Genomic DNA, 17362 nt, shown 5'->3' with positions numbered 1-17362 from the left:
TTCCCATGTAATAGGCAGGTAAGGTATAACTGAAAGGGAAGGGTGTGTGATAGGGAAGTGGAAGAAGGAAGGTAGATAGGCATGGCTGAGGGAGGGGAAGATAGGATGTGAATTAACGATCCAGGAAACGGTTACAATAATTTAAAGATTGAAAAAATAATTGCTTTTTATCCTATTAATGATTTCCTGCTTCATTTTCTTTGTAATTTTAGCATTGTTGAGATGTTGAGATTGTTGAGAATTATAAGTAAATTCGTTTTTGAAAGCAGCATATAATTATAATCAAAACACAAATTTGATTTTACACAATGTAAGAAACTTACAAAGATAAAATTGAATGAAAAATTCTACTGTTTGAATTGAACCTTTCTTTAATAAAACTTGAACATTACAATAATTATGATTTGAAGCTACAATATAGATTCAAGATTAAATATATTTAGAGACTATGTTCATAATATTCAGCTTGATGTCTGCTCTGGTATTTTAGGTTTTCTGTAGCATACTCAAATCACTGTAGAAAAAGGAAATTCGTATTTTCGAATACAACAAGCTAATAATATAAGAAATTACAAATAGATTCAAGATAAAATTAATGTCAAGAAACTATAATATGTCCTCATGGATCATTATATTATGTATCATAATGGATGGAATCTAAGCCCTTCGAGTTGGTGTAGTGCTAGAGAAAAATAGTTATTTGTATATCTAGAGTGAAAAGTACGACTTTTTCTCCCTGTGGGAAAAAGTTTGAAGCCCGAGGCGAAGCCGAGGGCAGCAATTTTCCTGAGGGAGAAAAAGTATTTTTCGCTCGTGATGTACACAACATTTTTCCTCCATCTACATTTTTTTATAGAAACTGCAAATAAAATCATTCTAATAACTTACGTATTGGTGACAATGATTCCTAACAACATAACCTAAATCTAAAACCTAAAAACCGGTCGTCTGATTGGCACTGCCGATTGCACTATCTATCAGCAAAAGTTGTAACAATTATATCAGCTGAGCAGCTACCAAAAATGGCTGACTCCAGATCACGCGGTTCAGATTTGAATTGCAGATCAAAAATATTTGTTGGCTGGTATTTTGAATAGAATAAAATATTTTTAAAATTGTACAAATTTTTATCGTCTACTAATATTAAGAATATGATAATTATCATACAAACTTATATTTCATGTGTTAATCAAATTTCTGGTTGTGGTATTGAATTCAGTTGACTCAATGACAGACACCTCTATTAGGCTTTCTCATCTGAGCTTAGACCTTCTAACCTATTACAATGTAAGTTTCAAAATAGAGATGCTCCCCATGTTATTTAAATGGAACCACTTTTACTCCCTAGGGAGTTTTTCTGTTTTTTACTACCGAGAGCGAAAAAGTGACACTTTAGTATTGGGTTTCAGGGAGTAAAGTAAGTACTTTAGGCATTAGGTGGAAGAAAAGTATATTGAATAAAAGTGTACGGTAGTGGAAGAATTTAAAGTGGTGAAATTATATTATTACTGTAGGCTTCACTGGAAGACTTTAGCAATAAAAATTGATTAAGGATAAGAAATAAGAGAACAAAATTAATGGTTAGTCATAGTGAATAGTTTTAATAGAAATAATAGAAAAAAGAATGGATGGAAATTTGTCTATCACAATGTACAACATGAACATCAATAATTTTGATGTGAATTAATTTGGCAACCTAGCTGAAAGATATTACCTACCGTATTTGAATGTGAGTAACTTCCAGCTTGAAACCTCGAAATTTTCTTTAAAAAATTCACACAATCCCTCAATGACTCAAAAGTCTAGAATAATAATTATAGTGGATGAAATTTGCAATGCAGGCCCACATTGAAATGATTCATTTCGAACTGTTAGCATTGGTTGAATGGGAATCGACGATGATATCTAGAAGGAATGCTGACGACTATCTAAATTTCAAAGCATAGAAAAATATAGAATGTGTACCCTATTAGAATACTTTACTTAAATGGGCTACTTTTAAAAATTAATAAAACAATATTGAAACTTGAAGTACTTCAAGTTTCAATATTGTTGATAACAATTATTGTTGAAATGTTATTAACATTTGAAGTACGGTACTCCAAGTTTCAATATTGTTTTATTAATGTGTACCCTATATATTATACAGTAGGCTACAGTATTCATAAACTTCTATCCTCTTTGATTGAAAGTAAACTTCACTATAAATGTATTGTTCATATTATTCATATGATTAGGCTATATTACTGTACTTACAAATGTTTTGTAGGTAGTGTTTCACCTGTCACTGATTATAATTCTTGTTTATAATGGTTCCACAAATAAGAGCAGAATGTTAGAATCAAATCACAAAATTTTTAACTTCTGAAATTATAACTTTTTTGTACAGTGCTATCAGTGCTTCTTTGTGAAAAATATAAGTAAAAAGAGATAAAAGAATGGTGCGGTTACGAACACGGTTTAAAGAAAAGCCAAATTACTTACAGTTAATGTTGTTTTGGCTATTCATCTAATTTGTCATCTCAAACAGTTTTTTTTACATAATATTCAATATGTGCGCCCTTAAGCCGCGTTTACACCAAAGTTATTAACAAAATGTTAATAACTTGATTCGTATAGATTCTATTAGATTGAACAGAACTTGACAAACACTTCATGATCATCATGTGTATGTTATAGAATCTATAAGGATTGAGTTATTAAATTTGTTAATAACTTGACAAACACATATATGTTCATCATGTGTATGATAAGTTATGTTCTATCTTATAGAGTCTATACCGTATAAGGATTGAGCTATTAACATTTTGTTAATAACTTGACAAACACATATATGTTCATCATGTGTATGATAAGTTATGCTCTATCTTATAGAGTCTATAAAAGGATTGAGTTATTAACATTTTGTTAATAACTTTGTTGTAAACGCAGCTTTAGTCGCTCAACAAATATCCAAATGATAATCAATTTCTCTCTAAACATTCGCTAACATTTCTTCGGTTATGTTTGTCATTGGTTCATTAATTTGGTTCATTATTTCCTCTTGGAAAGTAGTTTCAGCAATAATATAAGATAGGATTTTTTAATAAAAAACAAATATTTCTATTGTTAAGACGCTTTTTTTGTTATATAATTTATTTTGTTCTTATTTTATTTTACTCTTGTTTTATTCTCATTTTGTTGTTTATTTTAAATCTAATTTTTGAATGAAGAATGTTGTAATGTTTCAAGGAGACATATAAGGGTTTAACCTGTTGTCTCCATGTATGTATTTATGCAAATAAATAAATTAATTAATTTATGTATTTATGCAAATAAATAAATTAATTAATTAATCATCTTTTTTAGGTGGTTCAGGTCACGATTTTCATGTAAATCAACATTGTGAGTGGATGTGTCAACAAACACAATTCACGAATATGAGGCTCTGAAAACCCACACGCAATCGTTGAGAGCAACGTGATTTGCCTAGAGTTAATGTTATTGGTTTTTGATGTGAAGAAAAATCGCGTAGTAGGGCCTTTCGTCTTTGCTGAAAGAACAATAATTAATGGAGTTGTGTATCTCGTTTGGAACCGTTTTGGGCTTATAAGCCTGTGCTACTTTTCTGTAAGTTGTGTAATTCTGAATGATTAAATAAATAAATGTTAATCAATTATTGCTTTCCTCAGCTGGATGAACTCGAAAACATTCATCAACTTTATTCCCAACAAGATGGTGCTCCATCTTGCATTTCAGTGCATTATTGGTTACGGACGCTTTGAGCAATAAATTTGGAGATCGATGATGGATAGGCCGAGAAGGACCTATGCTGTGGCCTCCAAGGAGACCAGACCTGACACCTTGTGATTTTTTCTTGTGGGATTACATAAAAAAATTGTTTATACACAAAAAATTCGAGACCTGGACCACTTAAAAAACAGCGGATTAATGAAGCAATGACAACCGCATAAACGAAGAAATGTTGTCGAATGTTTGGAGAGGAATTGATTATCGTTTTGACATTTGTCGAGCGACTAAGGGCACAAATATTGAAATGTATTAATTATGTAAAAACCTGTTTGAGACGACAAATTATAATTGATGTTGCTTTCCATGACGAAACACTATATAATAACTCTGTTGTAGTTCTGGCACTGTGTTAGTTATAAATATTTGAAAAACACTTACTTTTGTTGGAGTATTGAGGAATGCATTTCACTCCTGAAGAGGAGCTTCATCAGCCTGAAGCTCCCCTGGTGTCAGGCTGATGAAGCTCCTCTTCAGGAGTGAAATGCATTCCTCAATACTCCTAAAAAAGTAAGTGTTTTTTTTAATATTTACAAGTAACACAGTGAATTTTTTTTTTTTTTTTTTTTTTTTTTTTTTTTTTTTTTTTTTTTTTTTTTTTTTTTTTTTTTTTTTTTTTTTTTTTTTTTTTTTTTTTTTTTTTTTTTTTTTTTTTTTTTTTTTTTTTTTTTTTTTTTTTTTTTTTTTTTTTTTTTTTTTTTTTTTTTTTTTTTTTTTTTTTTTTTTTTTTTTAAGATTACGTCCTAAAGACTCCAGTCATGGAGTATAAGACAAGTCATGTTATTACATAATAATTCTAACACTAAGTAGTTCAACCTAGTTTAGGTTTGAAAGGAATTCTTGTACACTATAAAAAGCTCTATCAACTAAATATTTTTTAATTTGTTTTTTGAAAATCTTCAAATCATCATTACTTTTCAAGATTTGAGGTAGCTTGTTATAAAATTTCCTACCAATATAATCTGGTTTTTGTTCAAATAACCTACTATTGTGACCCATTATATGATAATCTGCTCTGTTTCGCGTATTATACTCATGAACATCTGAATTCTGGATCACACCACTCGTTTTCACATGCATTACAACTTCATATACATACAAAGATGGCACAGTTAATAGACCAAGCTTTTTAAATAAAGGCCTACAAGAGTCTAACCTATTCACTTTCTCTATACATCTGAGTGCCTTCTTTTGAATCTTAAACACCCTGTCCATATTTTGTTGAGATGAATTACCCCATACTAAAATAGCATACCTAATATGAGATAGTATAAGTCCATGGTAAGCAGTTAACAGTAGTTTTTTATCATTCAGCCTAGCAAGCTGCCGCAGGACAAATACCCCAGATGATATCTTATTACATATCCTCTCAATGTAAGGATGCCATGTTAATTTCCTGTCCAATAAAATTCCCAAGAATGCTACTTTCTCTTCTTGGTCTAATTCATTTTCCTCTACAAACACATTTATTTCTCTATCCTCTACTGAATTATATTTACTTTTGAATTGTAGGAATTGACATTTCTTACTATTTATTGTTAATTGCCTTTGCTTCAAGAATTGGACAATTGACTGTACTCCAGTAAAAGCATTTATTTCTAGACTATCTAATAAATAATTGTTAAAGATAAGCGATGTGTCATCAGCAAACAACAGAGCTCTGTGATCTTTTAACTCTTTTGGTAATTGGTTCACATACAACAGAAACAGTAAGGGACCCAGAATTGAGCCTTGAGGTACTCCAGCCTGGACCTCCAGTTTTTGAGATTTAATTTTTACTATTTCATTCCCATCCACCTTGGTAAGCTCAACACACTGGTTTCTACCTATGAGATATGATTCAAACCATTTTAGTTCTATACCATTCACACCTACAGTTTTTAGTATTTCCAATAATATTCTATGGTTCACACAATCAAAAGCTTTGGATAAATCAAGAAATATTGCGGCTGCCTTCTCACCTGAATCTATTATATCTATTAGTCTTTCAACAAGGGATACTATTGCAGTCTTAGTAGATTTCCCTTTCTGGAACCCATGCTGTTCATCACATATGAAATTAATTTCTTCCAGGTGCATCAATAGCCTATTTAAAACTACTCTTTCAAAAATTTTACTTATTACATTTAGAATACTAATGGGTCTATAATTTTCAACTCTTTCAGAATCACCGCTCTTGAAAATTGGCAAAATTTTTCCTTGTTTCAGATCATCAGGGAAAATACCCTGCTCTAGTGAAGTATTAAGGAGATGCAATAAAGGGTCCAGTAATTCATTTTCACATTCTTTTAAAATTTTGCTTGAGACCCCATCCAATCCTACTGTTTTTTTGTTATTCAAATTTTTTATTATTCTTGACAACTCATCTCTTGATAATGGATGAAATTTAAATACCTTTTCAATTGGCTCAGCATTTAATGTAGTTGTATTATAAGTATTAGTGTTCAGTGACTTTTGGAGATTATATGCAACCTGTTGATAATACTTATTGAAAAAGTTACAAATGTCTATACTATCATCCATATAATTTCCATGTTCATCGATTATCCTAGGGACATTAGTAACTGTATCTTTTTGAGCTGCTCTCCTATTTCTATTAATTACCTCCCAAACAGCAGAGTTAAAATTGGTACTAGTTGTTAATATTTCAGCTGTTTTCTTACACTTAGCTTTCCTCACTTCTTTTGCATAGTTTTTCTTTAGACATTTGTATTTGACTTCACTCGGAACATCCCTCACTAATTTAAATTCCTCATAAGCTTCCCTAACAATATTTCTTTGAGTAAGAATATCTTCAGTTATCCATTCATCTACTTTGTTTAATTTACTTTTTACTTTGACTTTTTTTATTGGACAGCATACACTAATGTGAAATCTTAGAGTATCAATGAATTGCTTATATTTGTAATTTAGGTTACAACTGTTATAAACACTACTCCAATTTTCTTGAAGCAGTTCCTGCTTCAAACAATTTATATTTCCTAGCTCATATTGCTGAATTTCTTTCACAAAAGTTTTTTTCTGCTGGGATTCTGGCCCTGCAGCTTAACATCTAAAATTTGATAGTTATGATCTGATAGATCTGAGCTACCTAACCTGACATTACAACCTTCTATATTGTGAGGATATTATCAATAATTGTCTGTGAAGTTCGAGTTACTCTTGTATATTCGTGGACCTTAATTTCTAAATTATTCATATTAATAATATCTCTAATATCCTCTGTCATTTTATCCTGCCTGGCAAAATCGGTATTGAAATCTCCTACTACTATAACATTTGTGAAACGAGCGGTTGTAATTTCCAAAAGTGTATGGAGCAGCTCACAAAATTTTTGCCAGTCTCCATTTGGTGACCTATAGATACCTAACACTGCTACCTCAAATCGATCATCAATTTTTAACCTTAGTCCCGTCACCTCTAAATCCATCTCAACAGAAAATCTCTTAACAAAATCCAGTTCATAAGTTTGGGTATGTTTAGCATTGCTAGTGAATATACATACACCACCACTTCTATGAGCTATTCTACAAAATTCTGATCTCAGTGAATAGCCTGGAATCCTAACTTGATTTATTTCCTTTATTTTTAAGCCATGCTCTGTGAAAATAACAATGTCAGGATCCTCCTGTTTAAGAAATACTTCTAATCTGTCAATTTTGTTGCGAAGATACTGAATATTTTGATGATAAATACTAAAAACCTTACCATCTTGTGCTACTCTATCTCTAGCATTTGTAGCTATTCCCTTTCCCTGTTTTGAGCCAATTTACTAAAAAATCGTTATTTGTTTTTTTGACTGTTTTTAAACCAGAGGATTGCAAACGGCTTTCAATCAGCTCTGCCAATCTATTACAAAAGATTACTTTGCCAGATCGATTTAGATGCAACCCATGATTAGTGAAGTTATGTCTTTTCAGCCTTTCATTTAGAAAACAAATCCCCAGTTGTTTAGAATTCTTATTTTTTAGGCTGTTGATTGTATTATGGATTGATTTGTTTGTCGAATTGATTGCTTCATTTAATTCTGGCCTATCAAACCTATTAGGAATAGTACTTATTATTAAGTTTGTTTTTTTGCTGAGTGGCACAATTTCCTTGATTTTTTCTGTTACTTGAGGAAGATGATTCAAGTTAGGTTCATTTATATTATTTGAGCCACCCAGTACAATTAGATAGTCATTTTCATCAAAGTCTTTAGTTTGTTCCCTAGCTGACTCTACAACTGCATTAATTGATGCACTTGGCTTGAAAAAACATTGGACATCAAATTTATTTTTTAATCTTTTATCAAGGAGATCACTGCAATCACGTCCATGACTGGACGTCAGTAGCAGAACTCTCCCTTTCCTATCTTTATTTCCCTCAGCTATATTTTTGGTTGCTGTCTTCAAAACCTCACTGTACGTTTTATTTCGACCATTTTCAGAGCATTTCCCATCATTTAGGTTAGATTCTATTTTTTTGCATTTGGACGGAGGTTCTATCATACATTTAGTATTATCAAATTTAGATTTTAGTTTCTTTATTTCCTCCGACATTAGACTACATTGATTTTTTAGATTTAGTATTTCTTTTTTATGGTCTTCATCTTGTAATTTTATAATCAGTTCCAAAGATTTAATTTCTTCTACCATCCCTAACCTTTCTTCCTCAGACGTTTTTAAAGTTACTTCTAATTGGTTTTTTAAATTAGTGTGGCTACTTTGTAGTTGAGCAACTTTTTCGGCTAAAGTAGTTTGAAGAACTGGGGTTTTTGGTTTTGGCGTTTTTGAATTTTGGTTTTGGGAACGCGTAAGTACTCTCGCTATGTTTACATTTCTATTATTAACCTTCGGTGTTTTACTTGAGCTCATCTTCCTATCTAAGAAATTATATTACTTGCAATAATAATAATTGATTTATAAATGATAGGATTTTAATTTATTTATTCGTTGATATAATTACAAATCATATGAATATGATTGGGATAGAACAACAGGCATAGCCCAAAACTATTCTGTTCCCAAATTTTGATAAATATAATGAAATTGTCCGAAAAAAGGTTATGTCTTACTGAAGAAATTTAAATAGATAGATAGATATTCAATCCATTCAAACAGTGTACTCATTATTACACAAGCAAACAGTTGAAAGTCGTCAAATTATTACAAATATAAATATAGTCTTATGTAATGAAAAATAAATATAATGAAAAATGTAATGAGAGTAACATATAAACATAAAGTGTAAACATAACCTAGTTTTGGACAATATCTATCTAAATTTGTGAAAGGAACAGTTTTGGTTTTTAAAAAGCCTGTTGTTCCATTCCCAATCAATCCATTCAACACAGTGTATAAGTTACTCATTACACAAGCAAACAGTTGAAAGTCGTCAAATTATTACAAATATAAATATAGTCTAATGTAATGAAAAATGTAATGAGAATAACATATAAACATAAAGTGTAAACATAACCTATTTTTAGACAATATCTATCTAAATTTGGGAAAGGAACAGTTTTGGGCTTTAAGCCTGTTGTTCCTTCCCCAATCATTCATAGTTGAGAATGATATTATATGTATCAATGTATAAATAAATAAATATAGAATATTACAGAATTTTTTTATATCTACTTCAAAAAGTAGTTCTACATTGATTCATAGCTGTTAAGTTAAAGATTGTATATTCAAATCCAAATTAAATTTATTCCCAGAAAGTACATTTTACAATATATATTCCCTGAAAACTACTCCCTCTAATATATGGAACAAGTCCGTGTTTAGAGGAGAAGTCATCACAACAATAGACACAATATAAGAAAGAAAAAGTTGACTTTCTACTGCTGTAGTTTACAAGCATAAGCTATTCAAACATATCAACATACAACAATACTAACACGTGAAACCATGGTTCTGTTTTAAAGTTTTTAATAAAATTTTAGTGAAATTTGACAATATCTACTGCTGATGTACAGCTGATGATGCGTTGGTTAACTACGTGAAACCATGGTTCTGTTTTAAAGTTTTTAATAAATATTTAGTGAAATTTGACAATATCTTTGTTTTCTTATTATGGAGAGATTTCACAACATCACCATCAATTCTACTAATTTTATTATTATAAAGTGTTTCGTCATGGAGAACAACATATAAATCGATATCAATTGGAAATTATATTGTTGACTTTATTATCATCTAGGCCTTTATCATTATCATCATAAGTATTCTGCCCTAGGGCAGGTCCATACATGATTTCTCCTCCTTTCCTCTCTGTCCTGTGCTATCCTCTTCAGCATGAAGTATTTTCCCTCTTCCCTGACATCCACCATCTTCACTCTCCTCCACCCCAGCACCCTCACCCCTCCATTGTCATCACAAAGAGGCCAGCGTGCCTCTTATAACATAAGTTATTATATAACTTAAGCTATTATATTAAAAACTTACGCAGTGGGTTTGCTTTTGCCATAGTATCTGTGCTCCAGATGCATCACAAGAGCCCTGTATTCAATGCCGAAATGATACATGGGTGAGTTTGAGGTGTAACCTCCGTCTATGACAGCCTTCTCACCACCGACAATCAGGAACAATGGGACCTTGGGATAGCCCGCCTCCGTTTGAAGGGTGTAGTAATAATCATTGTAGTAGTAGCGCTGAGAATGGAAAAAGAATAAAATATGTTAAAAACCGACAGAATCGATACTAATGAAAAGTGTACCTAATGAGAATAACATATAATAAACATAAAGTGTAAACATAGGCTTATGAAGCTCCTCTTCAGGAGTGAAATGCATTCCTCAATACTCCAAGAAAAGTGAGTGTTTTTTTAAATATTCACAAGTAACACAGTGTCAGAGCTACAACAAAGTTAACAAAGTAAACATAACCTATTTTTGGACAACTTCTATCTAAGGCTCTATCTAAGACAATTTCTAGGCTTCAAGTCTGTTGTTCCTTTCCCAATCATTCATGGTTGAGAATTATATTGTATCTATCAATGTATAAATAAATAAATATAGAATCTTACATAATGTTTTTATATCTAGTTCATAAAGTAGTTCTACATTGATTCATAGCTGTTAAGTTGAAGATTGTACATTACAGTAATAGTAATATTGCAATGATACCGCTGGAAATGGAGAGAGAAAATATCATAACAAATAGCTATACTAACTAGCTAACTAATTAGCTATAACAAATAACAATAGCTATAATAACAAATATATGATTATATATTGTCTTGTCTTGTCTTGACTAACTGGTGTGTGCCTAGCCTTAAAGTAGTCAAAGATGGATAGTAATTTGATACAAAATATAAATTCAATGTATAATTATTATGGTATGTCTTGCATTTTCCTTGCACTCGACTTATCTGCCGCAGTTCCAAGCTAACCAGACGTGATGTATATCTATCTATTCATCTATCTAACTATATAGTTAGGTCCATGTTATAATGGCAGTGTTTGATTAGCAATGGTATTGCTATCCTTGTCTATCATTCAAGAAAGCCTATAGCAATATCTCTTTCTCGCTTTGCTCTGTTGCCAGATCGTCTTTTAACAATGTAGAATTAATAATTAATTAACTGAATAGTTCATCTTAATAATATTATGAAATTCCATTATGAGATTGTTGAAAAATATAATTTCTTGCTTAATAAAATATAATTGATTATTTTAAACGAGAATGAACCGTTAATATCACATCAATAAACCTTTATCAGCTGTAATTAAAAAAAAATATTTTTTTCCTAATTATGAAAATTCATTATTGAATTATTGGAAATTATATTGTTGACTTTATTATCATCTAGGCCTTTATCATTATCATCATAAGTATTCTGCCCTAGGGCAGGTCCATACATGATTTCTCCTCCTTTCCTCTCTGTCCTGTGCTATCCTCTTCAGCATGAAGTATTTTCCCTCTTCCCTGACATCCACCATCTTCACTCTCCTCCACCCCAGCACCCTCACCCCTCCATTGTCATCACAAAGAGGCCAGCGTGCCTCTTATAACATAAGTTATTATATAACTTAAGCTATTATATTAAAAACTTACGCAGTGGGTTTGCTTTTGCCATAGTATCTGTGCTCCAGATGCATCACAAGAGCCCTGTATTCAATGCCGAAATGATACATGGGTGAGTTTGAGGTGTAACCTCCGTCTATGACAGCCTTCTCACCACCGACAATCAGGAACAATGGGACCTTGGGATAGCCCGCCTCCGTTTGAAGGGTGTAGTAATAATCATTGTAGTAGTAGCGCTGAGAATGGAAAAAGAATAAAATATGTTAAAAACCGACAGAATCGATACTAATGAAAAGTGTACCTAATGAGAATAACATATAATAAACATAAAGTGTAAACATAGGCTTATGAAGCTCCTCTTCAGGAGTGAAATGCATTCCTCAATACTCCAAGAAAAGTGAGTGTTTTTTTAAATATTCACAAGTAACACAGTGTCAGAGCTACAACAAAGTTAACAAAGTAAACATAACCTATTTTTGGACAACTTCTATCTAAGGCTCTATCTAAGACAATTTCTAGGCTTCAAGTCTGTTGTTCCTTTCCCAATCATTCATGGTTGAGAATTATATTGTATCTATCAATGTATAAATAAATAAATATAGAATCTTACATAATGTTTTTTATATCTAGTTCATAAAGTAGTTCTACATTGATTCATAGCTGTTAAGTTGAAGATTGTACATTACAGTAATAGTAATATTGCAATGATACCGCTGGAAATGGAGAGAGAAAATATCATAACAAATAGCTATACTAACTAGCTAACTAATTAGCTATAACAAATAACAATAGCTATAATAACAAATATATGATTATATATTGTCTTGTCTTGTCTTGACTAACTGGTGTGTGCCTAGCCTTAAAGTAGTCAAAGATGGATAGTAATTTGATACAAAATATAAATTCAATGTATAATTATTATGGTATGTCTTGCATTTTCCTTGCACTCGACTTATCTGCCGCAGTTCCAAGCTAACCAGACGTGATGTATATCTATCTATTCATCTATCTAACTATATAGTTAGGTCCATGTTATAATGGCAGTGTTTGATTAGCAATGGTATTGCTATCCTTGTCTATCATTCAAGAAAGCCTATAGCAATATCTCTTTCTCGCTTTGCTCTGTTGCCAGATCGTCTTTTAACAATGTAGAATTAATAATTAATTAACTGAATAGTTCATCTTAATAATATTATGAAATTCCATTATGAGATTGTTGAAAAATATAATTTCTTGCTTAATAAAATATAATTGATTATTTTAAACGAGAATGAACCGTTAATATCACATCAATAAACCTTTATCAGCTGTAATTAAAAAAAAATATTTTTTTCCTAATTATGAAAATTCATTATTGAATTATTGAAAAATATAATTTCTTGTTTAATGAAATATAATAAACGAGAATGAACAGTTAATATTACATCAATAAACCGGTATCAGCTACTGTCTATAGAAGGCATTGACAAGAAAAGATCGGCAACGTTGTTCTCCTATCTTCCTCCACTACCATTATAACGTGGACCACACTATAGTAATATAGTATACTCACTTGCTGCCATGTTTTGTTGTTTGATTTGTCAAAATGATCAAGTTTTTGGTCGAAATAAAATTCACTGTCGTAACTGTAAGCAGATATCTGGGGATGCACTTGTAGGAAAACGATCAATGCCAAACAGAGTTCCATCATATTGATTGATTTCTTCATCTGGAAAATAAATTAGACATGAAGAGTAGAACCGTCAAGTTATTGGTGGCTTATAGACGGGGAAAGTAGAGACGTCAAGTTATTGGCGGCTTATAGGTGGGGAAAGTAGAGACGTCAAGTTATTGGCAGCTTATAGACGGGGAAAGTAGAGACGTCAAGTTATTGGCGGCTTATAGACGGGGAGAGTGCAGACTTTTATCAGATCACTTTTCATCAATTTCCATTTACCAACATATATATATATGTCTTAAGGTTGTGCAAAGGCTAAAAATAAACTTTCTACTCGTGATATTTTCCAAAGTTTTTCGATTTGTATATCATTAAGCTATCAAAATGAAAAAGTTTTCTCAGGAAAACATTTTTTTTTTTTTTTTTGATCATTACTTTTTGAGATATGAGCGCCTGAAGTTTCAATTTTTGGGACAGAACATTTCACACTCGGTAAAATATAAATCAATGAGATTTAGAGGATGGATTCTTCATGGTATTTTTGATCTAGTAAAACAAAAATTTTCTGAAAATATCAATTTTTTAAAAAGTTATTCAATTTACCAAAAATAACTCAACAAAAAGTTATTTTTGGTTATCTTTAGTAAATTGAATAACTATCTTAAAACTGGATATTTCCATAAAATTTTTGTTTTACTAGATCAACAATATCATCAAGAATCTATCCTCTAAATCTCATGGATTTATCTCTGACCGAATTTGAAGTGCTCTGTCCCAAAAATTTAAACTTTAGGCGCTCATATCTCAAAAAGTAATGATCGGAAAAAGAATGTTTTCCTGAGAAAACTTTTTTATTTTGATAGCTTAATGATATACAAATCGAAAAACTTTGAAAAATATCTCCAGTAGAATGTTTATTTTTAGCCTTTGCACAGATGAAAATTATAGTAATGAGAATCACCGTCGGCCAGTTACTTGCCATGTAGGGTTTTCTACTGAAAATCCCCCTCAAATTCATGTAACTAGTCTATCACCCAAGTAGGGGATAGCTGAGAGTGAATTAGTGATTACAGTAGCACCTCAAAATGATATTTGTCCTCATGGGAGTACATAACCTAAGAATGCAGTTCTCTACTTTTCCTATATCCATGAGCCACTTTTCACTCAAAATATATTCAGATAATATTCAATTGATCCGTTCGTTAATCCAATAATTATTTACATTTCTTCAGGGTATGAGAGAAAATAATATTGTAGAAATATACCGGTACTTGAATATAAACATTCAAAGGAATAATCCATTCTTGTATCAAACCAATACGACAGTAATGTAGCTTAACTTGTTTCAAAGTAACGGTAATATTGTATTTTTATATCTTTAGGGCTACTCTTGAATATAAATAAAAATAGAAAACTAAGTACCCTTTTCAAAATTGTTTAGTCACTACATGTTAATGATAATGGTATCATATAGCCGAAACTTGTTGTGACTATAGTCACAATGTGTATTTGAGATCTTGAGAAGGCTTTGAAAACATAAATTTCTGGACAATATAGGCACTCGTTATATGAGTTTTTGCCTATTTAGCAGCTACTTATTCTATGTAATTTTTAATTGTTTATAAACAATTTTAAAAAGGGTGCTTGGATCTTTATTATTTTTATTTATTTTTAAATGTAATATTTATGAGGAAAAGTTCTCAAGGAATGAGGAAAAGTTCTCAAGAAATGTAGACTAACATGTTTCAAAAAGATATTTCTGTGGAAAAGTCATGAAGAAATCTAATGTTCATATTTAAGACAAGAATAATCGTGGAATAATAATTATCTCATCAACAAAAAAAAATAATAATAATAATAGGAAAAGTTCTCAAGAAATGAGGAAAAGTTCTCAAGAAATGTAGACTAACATGTTTCAAAAAGATATTTCTGTGGAAAAGTCATGAAAAAATCTAATGTTCATATTTAAGACAAGAATAATCGTGGAATAATAATTATCTCATCAACAAAAAAATAGGTAATATGAATGCATACCGGTACGGGTAGGCTAGGTACCTATATTCAATTATAGTAGGTCTAATATTATCAATGATAGTTTTCAAGTCAGTTATGATGTAGGTATGATTAAAGCAGGTCAATTCTAAGCCTTATTTATATAAGGGTAATATAATTTAACAATAATGCAAATAATATAATTTTATAATGCAAATTTAGTAAAGAAATATTCAATTCAACCAACCTGCAGTGAAGATAGTTTTCAAGAAAATGATTGATTTCTCACAACGAAAGTTCTATTTATTTTCAATCTTAGCTTTTTATCGTGTGAAAAGTTGTTACGGTACGTCCTTGCGAGTAGGCTATACGATAGTAAATTATTATTCTAGTAAATTGGCTATCGAACAGTGTAAAAATTGGCTCGAATTCTACAAAATAACATCGGTTTATATTGCAGTGACGTATTAACATTATAATTCTAAAGCCATGTTGTCTAGTGTGTACATGGTAATTAAGTCTTCAAGCAAGCATGTCTTTGACAGGAACTGATATCATTTTCTTTATCTTGTAAATTTTTCAGCTCCATTGAACACGAATTTCTTCACGCAATTTCTATCATTTTGTTAGCACTCCTTATACATTTATAGCAATGTTATTCTCATATTAAATCATTCTGACAGTTTGAAGTGAGACACATTTCAACACTGTCTGCCAAATGAATGGTTTTGAACACAATATACAATCTATAATATTGTGAGGGAACTTTTATCATGTTGATTATTATCAATGGAGAAACAAAGAACAGAGGATTTTTCTTTATCATCGTTAATTGGATGAGAAATAAAATAGTAGAAACACACGTCACTAAAATTTGTTATCAAATATTAAGTTAAATAAATAAATATCAACTTATGCAGTCATCAGACATTTTTAAATTGACAGAGAATAAACAACACGAGAACCAATTAAATTCTAAATCTCTACGGAAATATATTATTTCAATAATATATTGATGGATATCTATATCAATTTGATCAGGTAAAAATGCAAGTGGAGAGAGAAAAACACTCTGGCATATTGAAGTCAGAACATAAAGATCATATTTATTCATAGATCAATTATTTATTATTTAATCAAATAAAATATAACATGTAAAGAAAGAAAAACAGGCTACATTGATGTCACATTATATCAAAGTTAAACAAAAAAAATATAAAAATCTTGTTGAACTATTTTAAAGTTTTTAAAAATTGAGGTTACTAAAAGGTTTTTATATTGTTTTTATTAAGGTTGTACAAGGTTATAACTCGTATGTATTCATGGATTTATCAAAATAAGATATCTGTTGAGCCCAATTAGACAAATGACAGTCATTACTGATGCCACAGCCTATGCCACTATGCTACTGATCACTGATCAGCAACAGCAGCAGCAGTGGCCGTGGAATAATAGTGACCGCATATTGTTCTGAAAACTAGCAATTAACTCATCACATCGACTATCCATGACATAAATTGATAATTTGACTATTTACGTTATCTTCAGCATAAGTGTAATAATTGCCAAAATTGTGATGGCGGTAATAATTATTGTCCGGTACCTTTCACAACTATTTTGGTGGTGTGAGTACGGTAACGATAGTAGACTATTGTATAGAACATTCAAGACATTTATTCATTGATGTTGCTTTCCATGACGAAACACTATATAATAACTTTGTTATAGTTCTGACACTGTGTTACTTGTAAATATTTTTAAAAAAACACTTACTTTTGTTGGAGTGTTGAGGAGTGCATTCCACTCCTGAAGAGGAGCTTCATCAGCCTGCTGATCACACAGTGTCAGAACTAAAACAGAGTTACATTTATTCATTTATTACATAGTAGAAAATAGTAATAGCCTACATATAACA

General features: G+C 30.9%; 1 protein-coding gene across 1 annotated transcript in view; it reads right to left on the bottom strand.

Annotated features, from left to right (window-relative positions):
• The window catches only part of LOC111044070 (putative serine protease K12H4.7), a 28780-nt gene extending 15242 nt beyond the window's left edge, over window positions 1-13538 (bottom strand). Inside the window, exons 1-2 of the mRNA XM_039431601.1 lie at window positions 13351-13538; window positions 11829-12034 (exon numbers count right to left, since the gene is read on the bottom strand). Of these exons, the coding sequence (XP_039287535.1) occupies window positions 11829-12034; window positions 13351-13506 (362 nt within the window). The 5' untranslated portion in view covers window positions 13507-13538. The remainder of the gene's footprint in view (window positions 1-11828; window positions 12035-13350) is intronic.
• Window positions 13539-17362: the final 3824 nt, after the last annotated feature.

Source organism: Nilaparvata lugens, chromosome 6, assembly GCF_014356525.2.
Source record: "Nilaparvata lugens isolate BPH chromosome 6, ASM1435652v1, whole genome shotgun sequence".
NCBI lineage: Eukaryota > Metazoa > Arthropoda > Insecta > Hemiptera > Delphacidae > Nilaparvata > Nilaparvata lugens.
Note: the sequence above shows the minus strand (reverse complement) of the source record. Positions and strands in the feature narration are given on the sequence as shown.